A 16,409-nucleotide genomic window follows, 5' to 3' on the forward strand; every position below is an offset into this window, starting at 1 on the left:
CTTTGGAGAAGAGCGATCTTTGCAGTAGAGAGAGTACAGGAGAGGGGTTGCCAAAATGGCCTTATCCAATGTAGTAGTGTACTCTGCCTGGAACAGTAGAGGTGTGTAAAAGAATTATATAGAATATTCATACTCACGGATGAACTCTAGTCTTATCGCCTTTTGACCTCTATTTTCGGACTTCCAATCCTAGGTGGGTAGTACGAGCCCCAGGCCTTGTTATCTGGGCTATGCCAACTTCCAAATCCTTCCCAGTCGTTCCGCAATGCGCAGTGGAATACTTGAACTTTCTGTACCTTTGTTTCACTGGGGTCAGTTCCTGTGACTCCTGGGGTAACTGCCCTGCACTTTTAGGGATGTTCCTGGCGTGGACAAGGTGTTCCCTGTGTGGCTTCTCTCCCCCTGTAGAGTTCTAGCATTGCATAGTGGTTCTGTTGCTCAAAGGAAAGAACTGGGACTTGTGTGCTTACTCGTGTCCTTGTCAGAGGACATGGCAAAAGCCAGGCACTGCCTTGTCTTCCGTAGAGACTTGTCTATCATGCAGCCTCTCACACTGAATACAGACTACAGACTAACTAACTCCTCCCACCAGGAACTAAGTCCTTTATACAGGGGTCTGTCTAACCCCTCCTTGGATTGGTGGGTTGTGTGGAGAGAGCGAGAGAAGAAGATAGAGGAAAAGCACCTGCACCTGTGAGTTAGTAAAGGTCAACATACGACACACAATAGTTAACCCTTGGTATACTTCAGCTGTGCATAGAGTAAGCTAACAAACACAGTAGAGACACCTAGTGGGAAAACACTAACTGCAGTGCATACCTCATTCCCCTTTTGAGAACCCAAGGGAGTTACCTTACCCCGATGCAGTTGTCATAACCTTCAACCAATGGCCTTCAACCACAATATATCAAATGTTATGAAAATACTCAGATACCGATCTCTGTATCTCATAGACTAAAGTCCTTAAATTGATCTAAAGTTGCTACAAAAATCTGTACATCTCACCACCTGCATCACTTAACATATTAGATTATTGAAAAGGTAAAAATTAACACATTTGTAAGGCCCCCTTCACACGTCCGGAAAAACCACCCGGATTTCCTATCAGGAAATCCGGACGGATTTCCGGACGCATAGACTTTCATTGGACACGGACACCCTTCCGGAATTTTCCGGAGGGCTGTCCGTTCCGGAAAATAGGACCGGATTTTTTAGAACCGGTCCTATTTTCGTCCGGAAATCCGGCCCGGACGCCCCCATAGGAGTCTATGGGAGCGCCCGGGCCCCGGACGCTTTCCTGATGCACATCAGGAAAGCGTCCGGAGTTCCACTCACCTTCCGCCTCTGCTCCTGCTGCCTCTTCATCCGCAGGTACCCCCGGCAGCCACTCGCGGCACCCCCGCACCCCCCCGCGGCCACTCGCGGCACCCCCGCACCCCCCCGCGGCACCCCCGCACCCCCCCGCGGCCACTCGCGGCACCCCCGCCCCCCCCCCCATTCCCCCCCCCCCCCCGCGGCCACTCGCGGCACACCCGCACCCCTCCGCGGCCACTCGTGGTACCCCCGCACCCCCCTGCGGCCACTCGCGGCACCCGCACCCCCCCCCCCCCCCCGCCGGCCAGGAGACCAGGACAGGTGAGATTAAAACTCCCATCATGCCCTGCTGACAGGCCATGATGGGAGTTGTACTTCTGCAGCCTGTGGCCATCAAGGTTGCAGAAGTACAACTCCCACCATGACTTGCTGACAGGCCATGATGGGAGTTGTAGTTCTGCAGCCTGTGGCCATCCAGGTTGCAGAAGTACAACTCCCACCATGCCTTGCTGACAGGCCATGATGGGAGTTGTAGTTCTGCAGCCTGTGGCCATCCAGGTTGCAGAAGTACAACTCCCACCATGCCCCTGCTGACAGGTCATGATGGGAGTTGTACTTCTGCAGCCTGTGGCCATCCAGGTGGCAGAAGTACAACTCCCACCATGCCTTGCTGACAGGTCATGATGGGAGTTGTACTTCTGCAACCTGGATGGCCACAGGCTGCAGAGGTACAACTCCCATCATGTACTGCAACCTGGGTGACCACAGACTGCAGAAGTACAACTTCCATCATGACCTGTCAGCCAAGCATGATGGGAGTTGTAATTCTGCAAGCTGTGACCATCCAGTTTGCAGAAATACATGTCCTATTTTTTTTCTCATCAGGAAATCCTGAAGGTTTTTCCTGATGGTTTCCTGAAGGTAAAAACGGATTACTGTCAGGAAATCCTGATACTATCCTGATGACATTTAAGGCCTCCTGATCAGGATTTCCTGACAGTAAAAACTGACACGGACGTGTGAATGGGGCCTAAATAGGATTTTATTTGCTATTGACCTTTGTAGAACATTGTACTAACTGGGGAAAAAAAAAACAAAAAACCAAATAAAATTATGATATTTTCTCTTATAGACCGACCTAAAAATATGGAAATCATGATTTCGTCATCCAAAGGTAAAGATATACAGTATATGTTGATGTGTATTTTTTGTGTAGGTAGGGGACAGGTCTGCTATCCTATGTAACGACAGTATAGTATAGGAACAGGTCTGCTCTCCTATGTAAGGACAGTATAGTATAGGAACAGGTCCGCTCTCCTATGTAAGGACAGTATAGTATAGGAACAGGTGTGCTCTCCTATGTAAGGACAGTATAGTATAGGAACAGGTCTGCTCTCCTATGTAAGGACAGTATAGTATAAGGACAGGTCTGCTCTCCTATGTAAGGACAGTATAGTATAGGAACAGGTCTGCTCTCCTATGTAAGGACAGTATAGTATAAGGACAGGTCCGCTCTCCTATGTAAGGACAGTATAGTATAAGGACAGGTATGCTCTCCTATGTAAGGACAGTATAGTATAAGGACAGGTATGCTCTCCTATGTAAGGACAGTATAGTATAGGGACAGGTCTGTTCTCCTATGTAAGGACAGTATAGTATAAGGACAGGTATGCTCTCCTATGTAAGGACAGTATAGTATAGGAACAGGTCCGCTCTCCTATGTAAGGACAGTATAGTATAGGAACAGGTCTGCTCTCCTATGTAAGGACAGTATAGTATAGGAACAGGTCTGCTCTCCTATGTAAGGACAGTATAGTATAAGGACAGGTCTGCTATCCTATGTAAGGACAGTATAGTATAGGAACAGGTCTGCTCTCCTATGTAACGACAGTATAGTATAGGAACAGGTCTGTTCTCCTATGTAAGGACAGTATAGTATAGGAACAGGTCTGCTCTCCTATGTAAGGACAGTATAGTATAAGGACAGGTCTGCTATCCTATGTAAGGACAGTATAGTATAGGAACAGGTCTGCTCTCCTATGTAACGACAGTATAGTATAGGAACAGGTCTGCTATCCTATGTAAGGACAGTATAGTATAGGAACAGGTCTGCTCTCCTATGTAAGGACAGTATAGTATAGGGACAGGTCTGTTCTCCTATGTAAGGACAGTATAGTATAGGAACAGGTCTGCTCTCCTATGTAAGGACAGTATAGTATAGGGACAGGTCTGCTCTCCTATGTAAGGACAGTATAGTATAGGGACAGGTCTGCTCTCCTATGTAAGGACAGTATAGTATAAGGACAGGTCTGCTCTCCTATGTAAGGACAGTATAGTATAAGGACAGGTCTGCTCTCCTATGTAAGGACAGTATAGTATAAGGACAGGTCTGCTCTCCTATGTAAGGACAGTATAGTATAAGGACAGGTCTGCTCTCCTATGTAAGGACAGTATAGTATAGGAACAGGTCTGCTCTCCTATGTAAGGACAGTATAGTATAAGGACAGGTCCGCTCTCCTATGTAAGGACAGTATAGTATAGGAACAGGTCTGTTCTCCTATGTAAGGACAGTATAGTATAAGGACAGGTCTGCTCTCCTATGTAGGGACAGTATAGTATAAGGACAGGTCTGCTATCCTATGTAAGGACAGTATAGTATAGGGACAGGTCTGTTCTCCTATGTAAGGACAGTATAGTATAGGGACAGGTCTGCTCTCCTATGTAAGGACAGTATAGTATAGGAACAGGTCTGCTCTCCTATGTAAGGACAGTATAGTATAGGGACAGGTCTGCTCTCCTATGTAAGGACAGTATAGTATAAGGACAGGTCTGCTCTCCTATGTAAGGACAGTATAGTATAAGGACAGGTCTGCTCTCCTATGTAAGGACAGTATAGTATGGGTACCGATTTGCTTACCTATGTAAGGACAGTATAGTATAAGGACAGGTCCGCTCTCCTATGTAAGGACAGTATAGTATAAGGACAGGTCTGCTATCCTATGTAAGGACAGTATAGTATAAGGACAGGTCTGTTCTCCTATGTAAGGACAGTATAGTATAGGGACAGGTATGCTCTCCTATGTAAGGACAGTATAGTATAGGGACAGGTCTGCTCTCCTATGTAAGGACAGTATAGTATAAGGACAGGTCTGCTCTCCTATGTAAGGACAGTATAGTATAAGGACAGGTCTGCTCTCCTATGTAAGGACAGTATAGTATGGGTACCGATTTGCTTACCTATGTAAGGACAGTATAGTATAAGGACAGGTCCGCTCTCCTATGTAAGGACAGTATAGTATAAGGACAGGTCTGCTATCCTATGTAAGGACAGTATAGTATAAGAACAGGTCTGCTCTCCTATGTAAGGACAGTATAGTATAAGGACAGGTCTGCTCTCCTATAAAAGGACAGTATAGTATGGGTACCGATTTGCTTACCTATGTAAGGACAGTATAATATCTCACTTCCCCTTTTCCTTCTGTGATTGCCATGTCAGAGTTCAGATCTAGCACATCTGGAACAGATTCCTGACATCCCAGTTACAGAAAAAAACAAAAGTCGTTAGCACTCCTATGTCTCTGTTCCCACTGTAGGTTGCATACTGCATGTGGCTAACGTACAAACAAAAAGCAAAAAGTGCAACAACAACCTACAAGTGCAAGTGCTTACCATACATACTCCCCCCAGTGTACACACCATGAAATTGCCACAACAAAGAAATGCAGGCGGCACTACAGGTGTAAATTGTTGTATGTGCAACCACTAGCGGGGGCTGGCCGCAATAGCCAAGACAGGGGGGTGCTTACTTGAAATACAGTTCATCGTAAATCCACAATGTATAGAGAAAAGAAAGTTGCACTCACCCACAAAGTCTTCTTAAAACTATTACTTTATTTATAGCATACGGACATAGTGCGGACACGGCAGTGAGCAGACGCCTTGTGAATGGAGTGGTGACAAGCCTGTTTCACGCTCTATGGCGCTTCTACGGACCTCCTCCTTGGAGGAGGTCCGTAGAAGAGCCGTAGAGCGTGAAACAGGCTTGTCACCACTCCATTCACAAGGCGTCTGCTCACTGCCGTGTCCGCAAATTTGCACATTTTTGGTCGCATCAAATCCAGAAAAATTTTAATAAAAAGCCGTATATGCGCAATCAAGGTACGGATAGAAAGTATGCATCATGGCGCAAAAAATGACACCTCACACAGCCCCATAGACCAAAGGATAAAAGCGCTATAAGCCTGGGAATAGAGCGATTTTAAGGAACATATATTTGTTAACAATGGTTTGAATTTTTTACAGGCCATCAGAGAAAAGAAAAGTTATACATATTATATATCGTTGTAATCGTAACGACTTGAGAAATATGCACAACAAGTCAGTTTTACCTCAGGACGAATGGCGTAAAAACAAAAAACCCCTAAATAAAAATAAAAAAAAATTTTTGTTCAATTTCACCCACCACACATCAAATTTTTTGCTGTTTTCGCAATGTATTTTATGCAAAATTTCAGCCTGTCATTGCAAAGTACAATTAGTGACGCAAAAAAATAAGGGCTCATGTGGGTTTCTAGGTGGAAAAATGCAAGTGCTATGGCCTTTTAAGCACAAGGAGGAAAAAACGAAAACGCAAAAACGAAAATTGGCTCCGTCCTTCAGGGGTTAAAGTGCGCGGGGCTGCTCACACTGAATTGGCCCCGTACACATTAAAACTCCTTCACAGCTATATATATATATATATATATATATATATATATATATATATATATATACTGTATATATATATATATATATATATATATATATATATATATATATATATATATATATATAGACATTCCCACTGTGCAGGGGAATCAGTGGTAGAACGCAGATGTGTAGATTGCTGACGTGAAGGTGTTAAGGAGTTTTATCACATCTCACATGTATATGTTACATATGCACATACCCACAAGGTCCTGTCTAGGTTTAGAGAATATATCAGCTTTCTTCCTTAATCAATAATACAACCGTTAGCATTTTTTGTTTGGTATTGTGGTAACTTTAAGTAGTGCGTGTCTTTGTGATACAATAATGGCAGACAAAGAACGTCCAGCAAGTCCACAAGTGACCATTAATGAAAATGAAACCATGACCCTCACCTGTAGAGCGGATGGTAACCCTCCCAGTACTGTAGTCTGGGTAAGAGGAGGAGATGACAATGAAACCTCCATAACCAGTAACAGTGGATTGTCGGCAGAGATAAATGTGACGTCCTCAGAGGCCGATGTCTACCAGTGCTTGGCATGGAATGGGCTTGGGCTCAGAGAACGACGTATTCAAGTTGGCATAAAACAAGGTAAGACATATCGTGTTATTACTATTATTATTTTTGTCTTACCTTTGACACCGTAGTTTGTTTTATTTTGCACAGATTTATAAAATAAAGGTAAAATGTTTATTTTCATACAATAATCTGCTCCTTTGAAGTAAATGGGAAATTTTCCAGCAGTGCACATACCGTATGGAATAACAGCCAAAACTGTTGACAACCGTCAAAATAACAATCATATTTATTATTTATCACCTGCTTTTGCAAAATTAAAAAAAAAAAAAAAAAATAGCTTTTATTTTACAGTGTGAACCTAGCCTAACAGTTACAAAAACAAAATTAGGGCTGGGATCATACTGTGTTTTTGCAGTCTGTTTAACATAAACATTTTATAAAGAAAAAAACAAACGTGCAATCCATTTAAACTGCTTTTTATTGACTCCCATTATAAAAAAAAATACAAATCAAAGCGAATGTGGGTTTTTTTTAGCGTACAAAAAAAAAAGTACCGCATTTTGTGTATGTTAAAAGTAACCATTTAAAAATGGAATGTTAAACAAATAGAAAAAAATCAGTTTAAACTCAGCCTAAGGCTATGTCCCCACAACGGCTCTCTTAGGCCATGACCACACAACATCTTCTTTTGTCCATTTGACGTCTGTTTTTTGGATGGACGTCATTTCACGGTCATGATTTCAATATGAAATAATGGATGTTAATTTGCCCTGAAATGGCGTCTGTCTAAAAAAAAGTCTGTCAAACGGACAAAAAAAAAAAGACATTGAGTGGTCGTAGCCTTTGGCTGTTTTATGGTCTCATTTGCATAAAACACCTCTTTGTTGGTGCTATAATAACGGCTGTACAAAAAAGTGGCCAAAAAAGATATTGTAGAAACATAGGCTAAAAGTGATAACAGCATCTAAACAGTTTTTGTATTTGTCATCCCGAGGCCTCTGAGGCCTTGGTGCCTTCTGTAATTGATCTAATGGTACAGTCTACCTAGGGCAGGTTGTACCATTAGAGTGTTGCTACACTGGTATAGAGGATTCTGCCTTCATCAGAACTGCCTCAGCTTTTATTCTCAATGGTTCATGCAACCTATTGTTGTATAAGCTTGAAATCTACAGATGTATTTTGTCTATCCTGTCTATTCCCATGGAGTGGCCATCCCCAAAGTTTCAGACAAAGAAGCCACAGCAATCTTTATATAAAATAATAAAAAGCTCCAGCAAATCATTAAAAACTAAATAAAGTTAATCAAGGAAATCATATAAATTTATGTAAAAATTAATCAACAATTGAACCAAACCCAAATATCAAAGTTACGCAAGCCGTACAATTATAATTCTGATGTTTGGGTACATATAATGGTAAAGAATATTGCTTGAAATACAAAATGGAGTAGATACCAAATGGTGCCTATAAATACAAATACATTTATTTGCATCTGGCCATTTTTCACCCAGTGTGCCAGAGGGGCGTGGGTGGAATGGGGGGCGCGAACTCTGGGTCCGCTTAATTTATAATTTTTCTTGCCGAAAAATTATCAGGAAACCTACGCCAGCTCACTGGTGCGCATGGGATATATGTAGAGGCAGTGCGCCTCTACATAAATCTGCGAACTGTCAGAGCTGCAGGGACATTTTCAGGCCGGCGCAGAAAACGTCTGACTTAAAAATGTTCCCCTATGTCTTTTTTTGGCCATTTTGCAGCGATCATTTTGGCACCAAATTAAAAAAAAAAAAACATCTGCAAAACGGCCAAAAAACAACAACAAAAAAACGTAGTGTGAACATAGACCTAAAAAGAACATACAAACCCATAAAGGTGTACTTAAAACAGTCTTGTGTATTAAAAATATCAGCCCAACAAATAAAAAACGTGCAGTTAGGGGGAGTTGCAGCAGCAGAGACAGTCCATGGACAGGAATGGTGCTCTTTGTGGAAGAAAAGGTTAGACAATTCCTTTATACTTTTATGCCATCAGATTTCCTTCTTTACCTTTTCATATCATTCAGGACCTGCAGCTGAACAGAAGACCAGTGGTATGAATTTCTATTTAACCTTTTTTTTGTTCTGTTTGCATCATTTTTTTTATTTGTCATTGTCACATCATACTCTTCTTTCTTCTCCTTCTTCTCATCCCTCCCTCTCTCTCTCTCTCTCTCTCTCTAGATACTTTCTTTTCACTCTCTTTGGCGCTCTGTTAATAAGTTTGTGTCTGTAACTGTGGGGACTATTATATACCGGGGTATCTCATATATCTATTTGCCTCAGCAGTTCTATCATAGAGAGATTATATTGGAAGCTGTAGAAAATCTCATTCTTTTATTGTGTTACGTACAGAAAAGAATGCAGATCCAACCAATACACTGTCATTGGTTTTTATGTGTCCCCCTTGGTGCAACTAGATACAAACAACTACCCCCAAGCCATACAAACAAGTACCCCCCCCCCCCAACCATGCAAAGCTCCTGCAGACAGAAAGCACAACTAACTTCTATTTCTTAGTTAGGTGTGCAGCTCTCTGCCTGCCAAAGCACCCCCCAGCTAGCCGGGAGTGAGGCGCCCTGTGCAAGAGCAAAGGTCGCACACCCCAAAGGCCGCCACTGATAACGGGGATCACATTAAGGTTGATTGCTTATGCCTGGCCTGGTAAGATTCTTCTCCAATGTTCATCAGTACAGTATATGCAGGTCTATGCAGTGTCGGACTGGGGTACCTGGGGCCCACCAGAGGAAATGATCCTTGGGGCCCACCAAAGAAGAATCAGTAAAAAGCGACATACTGACCCGGTTCTATCCTGGATTCATCTGGATCTGCGACAACTCCCTTGTGAATGACATGTTTGCACTTGAACTGTAACTCTCAGAATACCCTACACTTATGAAGCTTTAATGAAGGGTATGTTGGGAGTTGTAGTTTCAGAGAGAACAAACCTTTAATAATTGATTGTTGTGCAGAAGCTTCTGATGGTGTAATCTATTACAACCATCACCCCCGAAGGTCCAGCACTATATCTTTCTACTGTGGCAGCTCATATGTACTACAACTCCCAGCAAATCCTGAGGGATGCAGACTATCAGTAAATGCTGGGAGTTGTAGTAGTGCCTGCAGCTGTTGTAGTTGGAGGGTCTTAGGTACATTGTACACTTAATGCTATATATATATATATATATATATATATATATATATATATATATATATATATAATATCATCATCACCACCATACTGTACCTATTAACATACCATTACACTGTTACTGACCAAATCATCCATCATCATACTACTACCCCTTCATCCTCCTGCTCCTTCATCATCATCATACTACTACCCCTTCATCCTCCTGCTCCTTCATCATCATCATACTACTACCTCCTTCATCCTCCTGCCCCTCCATCATCATTCTACTACCCCTTCATCCTCCTGCCCCTCCATCATCATTCTACTACCCCTTCATCCTCCTGCTCCTCCATCATCATACTACTACCCCTTCATCCTCCTGCTCCTCCATCATCATACTACTACCCCTCTCATCCTCCTGCTCCTCCATCATCATACTACTACCCCCTTCATCCTCCTGCTCCTCCATCATCATACTACTACCCCCTTCATCCTCCTGCTCCTCCATCATCATACTACTACCCCTTCATCCTCCTGCTCCTCCATCATCATACTACTACCCCCTTCATCCTCCTGCTCCTCCATTATCATACTACTATGTCCTTCATCCTCCTGCTCCTCCATCATCATACTACTATGTCCTTCCTCATCCTCCTGCACCTCCAAGATCATACTACTACCCCTTCATCATCATACTACCACCCATTCATCCTTCTGCCCATCCATCACCATAATACTATGCCCTTTATCATCATACTACTATCCCCTTCATCCTCCTGCTCCTCCATCATCATACTACTACCCCTTCATCCTCCTGCCCCTCCATCATGTTACTTACTACCAATCTATCCTCCTACTACCCCATCATACTACTACCCCCTTCATTTTCCTGCCCCTCCATCATATTACTTACTACCAATCTATCCTCCTACTACCCCATCATACTACTACCCCCTTCATTTTCCTGACCCTCCATCATTTTACTACCCCTCCATCCTCCTCCTTCCCCCTTCATCCTCCTGCCCTTCCTTCATCATAGTAGTACCTCTCTCATCCTTTTGCCCCTCATCACCATACTACTACCTCCTTCATCATTCTCCTGTCCCTCCATCTGTATTTAAAACAAAAAAAGCTATACTTATCCACCAGTACGCTTCTTCTAGTCCCCCAGTGAGTGAGATCGCTAACGCTGGGGGGGGGGGGCGGAGCTTCCCACAACATACCCAGGACATGGTTTTGCCGGGGCTGTCTCCTCAGAATCGGGCAGTCCAGGCAAAATGATCTATTTATCCTGCTGCACGTCCGACACTGGGGCCCACTGAGGACAGGCAGTATCACCCCATGGCTGTCTGGGGGCCCCAGCTGCTGGACGGTCAGTGGGGGTGGGGCACACCGGAGGATCTTCCGGTCCTCCGGTGGCCCAGTCCGACACTGGGTCTATGCCGCAGCACTGACAGGAGCAGAAGAGCCACATGGGTTAGATGTTAGAAGAGTAAAATCATAAAACAAAAGTTTGCACTGACAGGAGCAGAGGACTCTGCATTTACATTAAAGAAGTTGTCCAGGCAAGATCTACTTTTCGCCTATCCACAGCATAGCGGAAAAGTAAGAGATTGCGGGGGGGTCCAACCTCTGGACCCCCGCCGACCTCTGTAAGACATACAGCAGCTAAAGACTGGAAGACTGGAGATTTTGTAAATAAAAGTAACTTACAAATCTATGTAACTTTCTGAAACCAGTTGATTTGAAAGAAAAATATATTTTCCAGAGTTCCCCTTTAAGGTTTGTCAGGTTGTTTCCAGCATGAAGCGTAACAGTAACTGATCTTTTATTTACCAAGATTCCTCATTGGTAAACAACTGTGCCACTTTTAAGTAAAATGTTAGCAAACCTTTTCCTTTATTTTTCTACAGATCTAATTTTTTACTGGTATTTAGCAATTGGATTTTTATGTGGAATAAGTATCGCCATTCTAATCCTCCTGCTGTATAAATTGCTTACAAGGTAATAATCCATATGCATTGTATTGCTTGTAGTAAGACTAATCTACACAAGTGCCTATTGTTATGTAATACCAAACCATTGAAATGCCACGTGTCACTCGTCCAGCTTTATATACTCAGATTATGGTGTGAATAATGATTAATTCATATAACATTTTAATTGAGTTAACTTGTCTCTTAAATTATACATCTAATGTTAAAATTAGAGATGAGCGAATACGATTTGATCGAGTAGTGTGTTGAATACGCGGGAAACATTCGAATGCCCTCCCATCGAATGCCCTCCCACGCAGCGTGAAAACGGCGTCTTTGGATAGCTGAACCACATGACCTCGAATCTTAAATACAAGCCTCCCTCCTCTCAACCACACATGTGCTTTCAACCTAGTCAGGGAGAGTTCCTCGAGCAGGGAGAGATAGGTTTTAATAGCGTTTTGGTTAGGCAGGATTACTACAGAACCCAAAAGTCCTTTTTAGGGCTAAGATCCAGCGAAAAAGTCATCTCTGCATCCAAAGCGCTTCTCAGTGCTAAGATATAGCATCATCAGCAGCATCAGCAGGTGTATTCATTCCAGTACCCTGTCTGTACAATTGACTTATAGTGTCCCTGGTTTAGGCCACTAAGGGCACGTTAACGTTATACCTATTGTGCAAGTTACCCAGTAAAAGGCACATAATACCCTGTGTGCCAGTTGCCCAGTAAAAGGCACATGATACCCAGTGTGCCAGTTTCCCAGTAAAAGGCACATGATACCCTGTGTGCCAGTTACCAAGTAAAAGGCATGTGATACCCAGTGTGCCAATCTCTGCTCTGTTGCGTCCTAGCGTTCGTACAGCATAATGCATTATACGCGCGAATCACATGACGCTCTACGGACGCACATTGGAATCATGTATGTAACGCTGCACAAGAAATACAAAGGAAATGTCTGAACATTGCCGTAAACATTCGTAAAGCGTTCGCAAATATTTTTCATTCGCAACTGCGGACAGTCGCATTATACTGTGATTTTGAGGTGTTGGGTGCACCCAGGCATGCTCCCCTTGATGTCACAATGTCATTCCGGAGTTGTTGGCATCATTTAGGGAGGTTTCATGGGGGACTTGGTGACCTCCAAGTGGTCCAATTTGGATTTCCAAGTGCCTAGAATCGTTCGAATAGTCGAATCGCGGTGCCTACTCGATTCGAATTCTCGAAAGTCGAATATTTCACTACTTGCTCATCTCTAGTTAAAATTTATGAAATATTTTACATTTTCTTCGGAAATTAATGGACCCTATATAGTATACCGATGTGTCCATCATTACCTTTCCCTTAGATAAGTAAAGAAAAGGCATTTTTGGTGACAGCCTTTCACCACAATATCCCGAAATGTTATCAGTGGACTCAAACATGCTTATATAGATAGCATTCTCTGTGTCCACTCTCATAGACTTGCTCAGTAACTGAGAGAACTTCATGCCTATAGTTGCTTTTAAAAGATGATAAACTCATGATTATACTTAAACATTATACAGTACCTATTCAGTTTATAGTTAAGTAGTTAAGATGAGAATGAGCACATCTGTATTATTCTCTTACCACATATTCAACTCATTTTCAGGAAAAATGTAACCAAGAAGAAGAATGAAATAACACAAGAACAGTTTGCCAGTGTGGAATCACCCTCAGATGAGATATACATGAACGCCAGTAACCCCGACCAAAACTCTAAGGTAGAGTGCTCAGAGCCTACGGTAGATTTCTGTATAATTTACTATGTTTAACGTGTGCAGCGGTGACTTCCTCAAAACCTTACATAGTTCTGGACTGTAGCCTCATCTGAGAGTCTTATTTTGCAAATTAGATACATGTTCTTGAATTTGTGCCGGTGCACCAGTCTGGCAATTTCTACATGGATCTACATATCAGTTGTAAAAGTCATCCAAGGCTGATCTGTAGCAACCTATCACCTGTTTAGGAGACGGATGCATGTAGATCCCATCTAAAGATGTTTATGAAGTCTACTAAGCTCTCAGTCTATTCGTCTTAAGACCCCTGTGGTCATGGCTTTGACACAATAGGCCTGATGTTGTGCCTGGTGCCTATTAGAAACCCTAAATAAGTGGACTACACCCTGATGGAACAAGGACATGATCCTATATCATAGCATTTTTTGAAGCAGGGATGGGTTCTCCAGCTATTGGAAAAGTACAGCCAAAGCTTTGGTTGTCCAGGCCTGTTGGGAACTGTAGTCTTGCAGCAGCTGAAGGAATGAAGGTCCACCATCCCTGATTTAAAGGAAAACTTAATAAAGAAAATGAGCAAAAAAACTAAATAAATATCCCAGTTCTTCCTCCCTTAGACTTGATTTACACACTGCAATAAAACACATTTGAAAGATAAGAGAAAACAAAACAACAAAAAAAAACTTAATAATGCGCTACATTAAATTCTATAAAATGATATCTGTTCACAGGTTTTTTTTTTTTGTTTTTTTTTTAAGTCTTCCTTGATCCTATTTCGTCTCATATTACAATAAAAAATATAACCAGATCCTCTTTGTATACAACAGGAGCTTATCGTTGTTTCTCTTTCCCCCATGTAGGCACCCCCTCTGGAAGTAAGCCCCCCTCCCCCCAGTAAAGAGTTACCCCATGTAGGCAATCCCCCTCTAGGTAGCCTCCATGTAGATATTCCCCTGTAGGTAGTCCCCTGGTAGTTGCCCTCCAGTAAATAATAAGCCACTAGGAATAAGGAAAGACCTGATGGTGGATGCCCTCTTAACTTAAAAAAAGTAGTAGTAGTTTGTACTGTGTTTTGATCTGTACAATGCAAATTGTACATGAAATAAATAAATTAAAAAATAAATTAATAATAATAATAATAATAATAATAATAATAATAATATCCCCTGTAGGTAATCCCCCCAGAAAGAATCTCCTCCATTGTAATACAAACAAACACGAAAAAAAAAAAAAAAAAACACTCTTACCTGACTCCAGCGCAGTCCATCTCCATCTATCTTCTCCCCCTCCAAGCTCTGCACTGTAGCCTGCGGGTGAGTGCTGCCTCCTGTGGCTAGAGGCAATATGTTGCCTGCCACAATAGCGATTGACAGAGCGGGGAGTCACCAACTCCTAATTCTGCCAATCAGAGCATCACATCATTCAACTGTGAGCTTTCATTGCAAGTGCTTACAATTAAACACCTGGTATCCCCCCCCCCCCCTTCGTGCTGGATGATTACATTGGCCCTGCCCTATATTCTTTGCGGATCTTCCATCTGTTTCAGTGTTTCAGACAGACAAATGATGTCGGCAGGACTATTTCTTGGTTACTCTATTTCATTTTTTCTAGGTTTACTGTTCCATTACAATGGAAATAACAATGTTCTAATACATCAATGCTACATTTTCTATTTCTTATACAGGAGGAAATATACAACAATATACAAGTGGATTCAAGGGACTCATTGAACATCACAGTCAGTAAAGTAAATGTACTGTATTCTGCTGTCGAAATCACATCTAATCCTCACATGGTGCCATCAAGTAATCCAGAACCAGAGTATGCAGCAGTTCATAAGAAACACAAGAAATAGACTGGGCCAAGGATAATATGGACTCCTATCATGTTGAGCAGTGACAATGTATATAGAAGTGATGTATAGATTGTTACTTATCCTATATAGTACTATAGGAGGACATATGGGGGGGGGGGGAGTATATCAGACAACAAATGCTCTTCGGGTTACAAACCAGGTCTTTTAAGAGGACATGATTCTTTTTGTAATTTGCATTAAAGGGTTTGGTAATTTTTAGGGACATTTTAGGCAGAAAAGCTGCAGGTCTTAAAATGTAGATTTGGGGTTCAAATATTGGAGAATATGGTCAAGGAGAGGGCTCAGTCATGGCCTATACAGCAAGCATACCTGACTTTTTTTTTTACACAATGATAGAGAAGTGAACTAGAAAAAACTAGAATAAACTAAAAAAACAAAAACAAACAAAAAAAAACTAACAACAACTGGATCATTTAAAGCTGTCTATAAAAAGGGCGTGGCTAAGATAGGTTGTAAACTATCACAGATTTATCAATGAGGGATGGGCCTGCAGCTGATTGGGCAGGCACTAGGGATTATGGTTAATCCCTTTCTCCCGCCCAGTGACGCTTCAAACAGCATGTGTGACCGCTATTTTTTTTTTACTAATTTTCTTAAGGAATTCGCTTTGCAGAACGAAGCAGATTAACAGCGCAATTCAAAGCAATCTTGAGTAGGCTTGATCGAATATCGGAAAATCGTAGGTTCGATTGAACTCGAACATTCTCGAACCTGCCGGATTTGATTCCCGATGCCTTCCCGGTCCATGCAGAAGCATGAGCGTGCCCGGGGACCGCCCGGAATTCCGGGATTAAGACTAGGTAATAGGCAAAATCCCGGAATTTCAGCCGGTCCCCGGGCAGTCTCCTCCTTCCCCACAGACCAGGAAGGCATCAACCATCAAATGCGGAAGGTTCGGGAATGTTCGAGTTCAATCGAACCTACGATTTTCCGATGTTCGATCATCTCTAATCTTGATTTGCCAGATTCGCTTTGCTCACCTCTAGTCATGTTATACTGCATTACTGTCGGAGAAGCTGCAAAAAAATATAGCTGACCACAGCTTCCCCCCCAA

At 42.5% G+C, this 16,409-nt stretch overlaps 1 protein-coding gene and 1 long non-coding RNA gene across 2 annotated transcripts in view; both read left to right on the forward strand.

Annotated features, from left to right (window-relative positions):
* The window catches only part of LOC138768813 (uncharacterized), a 40,689-nt gene that overhangs the window by 11,558 nt on the left and 12,722 nt on the right, over positions 1 to 16,409 (forward strand). Inside the window, exons 6-7 of the mRNA XM_069946768.1 lie at positions 2,447 to 2,488; positions 6,395 to 6,652. Of these exons, the coding sequence (XP_069802869.1) occupies positions 2,447 to 2,488; positions 6,395 to 6,652 (300 nt within the window). The remainder of the gene's footprint in view (positions 1 to 2,446; positions 2,489 to 6,394; positions 6,653 to 16,409) is intronic.
* On the forward strand, positions 8,641 to 15,932 carry LOC138769049 (uncharacterized). The gene is made up of 4 exons (XR_011359204.1): positions 8,641 to 8,669; positions 11,662 to 11,752; positions 13,356 to 13,467; positions 15,164 to 15,932. It is a non-coding gene; the product is annotated as an uncharacterized lncRNA (long non-coding RNA).

Source organism: Dendropsophus ebraccatus, chromosome 12 (genome assembly GCF_027789765.1).
Source record: "Dendropsophus ebraccatus isolate aDenEbr1 chromosome 12, aDenEbr1.pat, whole genome shotgun sequence".
Classification (NCBI taxonomy): Eukaryota; Metazoa; Chordata; class Amphibia; order Anura; family Hylidae; genus Dendropsophus; species Dendropsophus ebraccatus.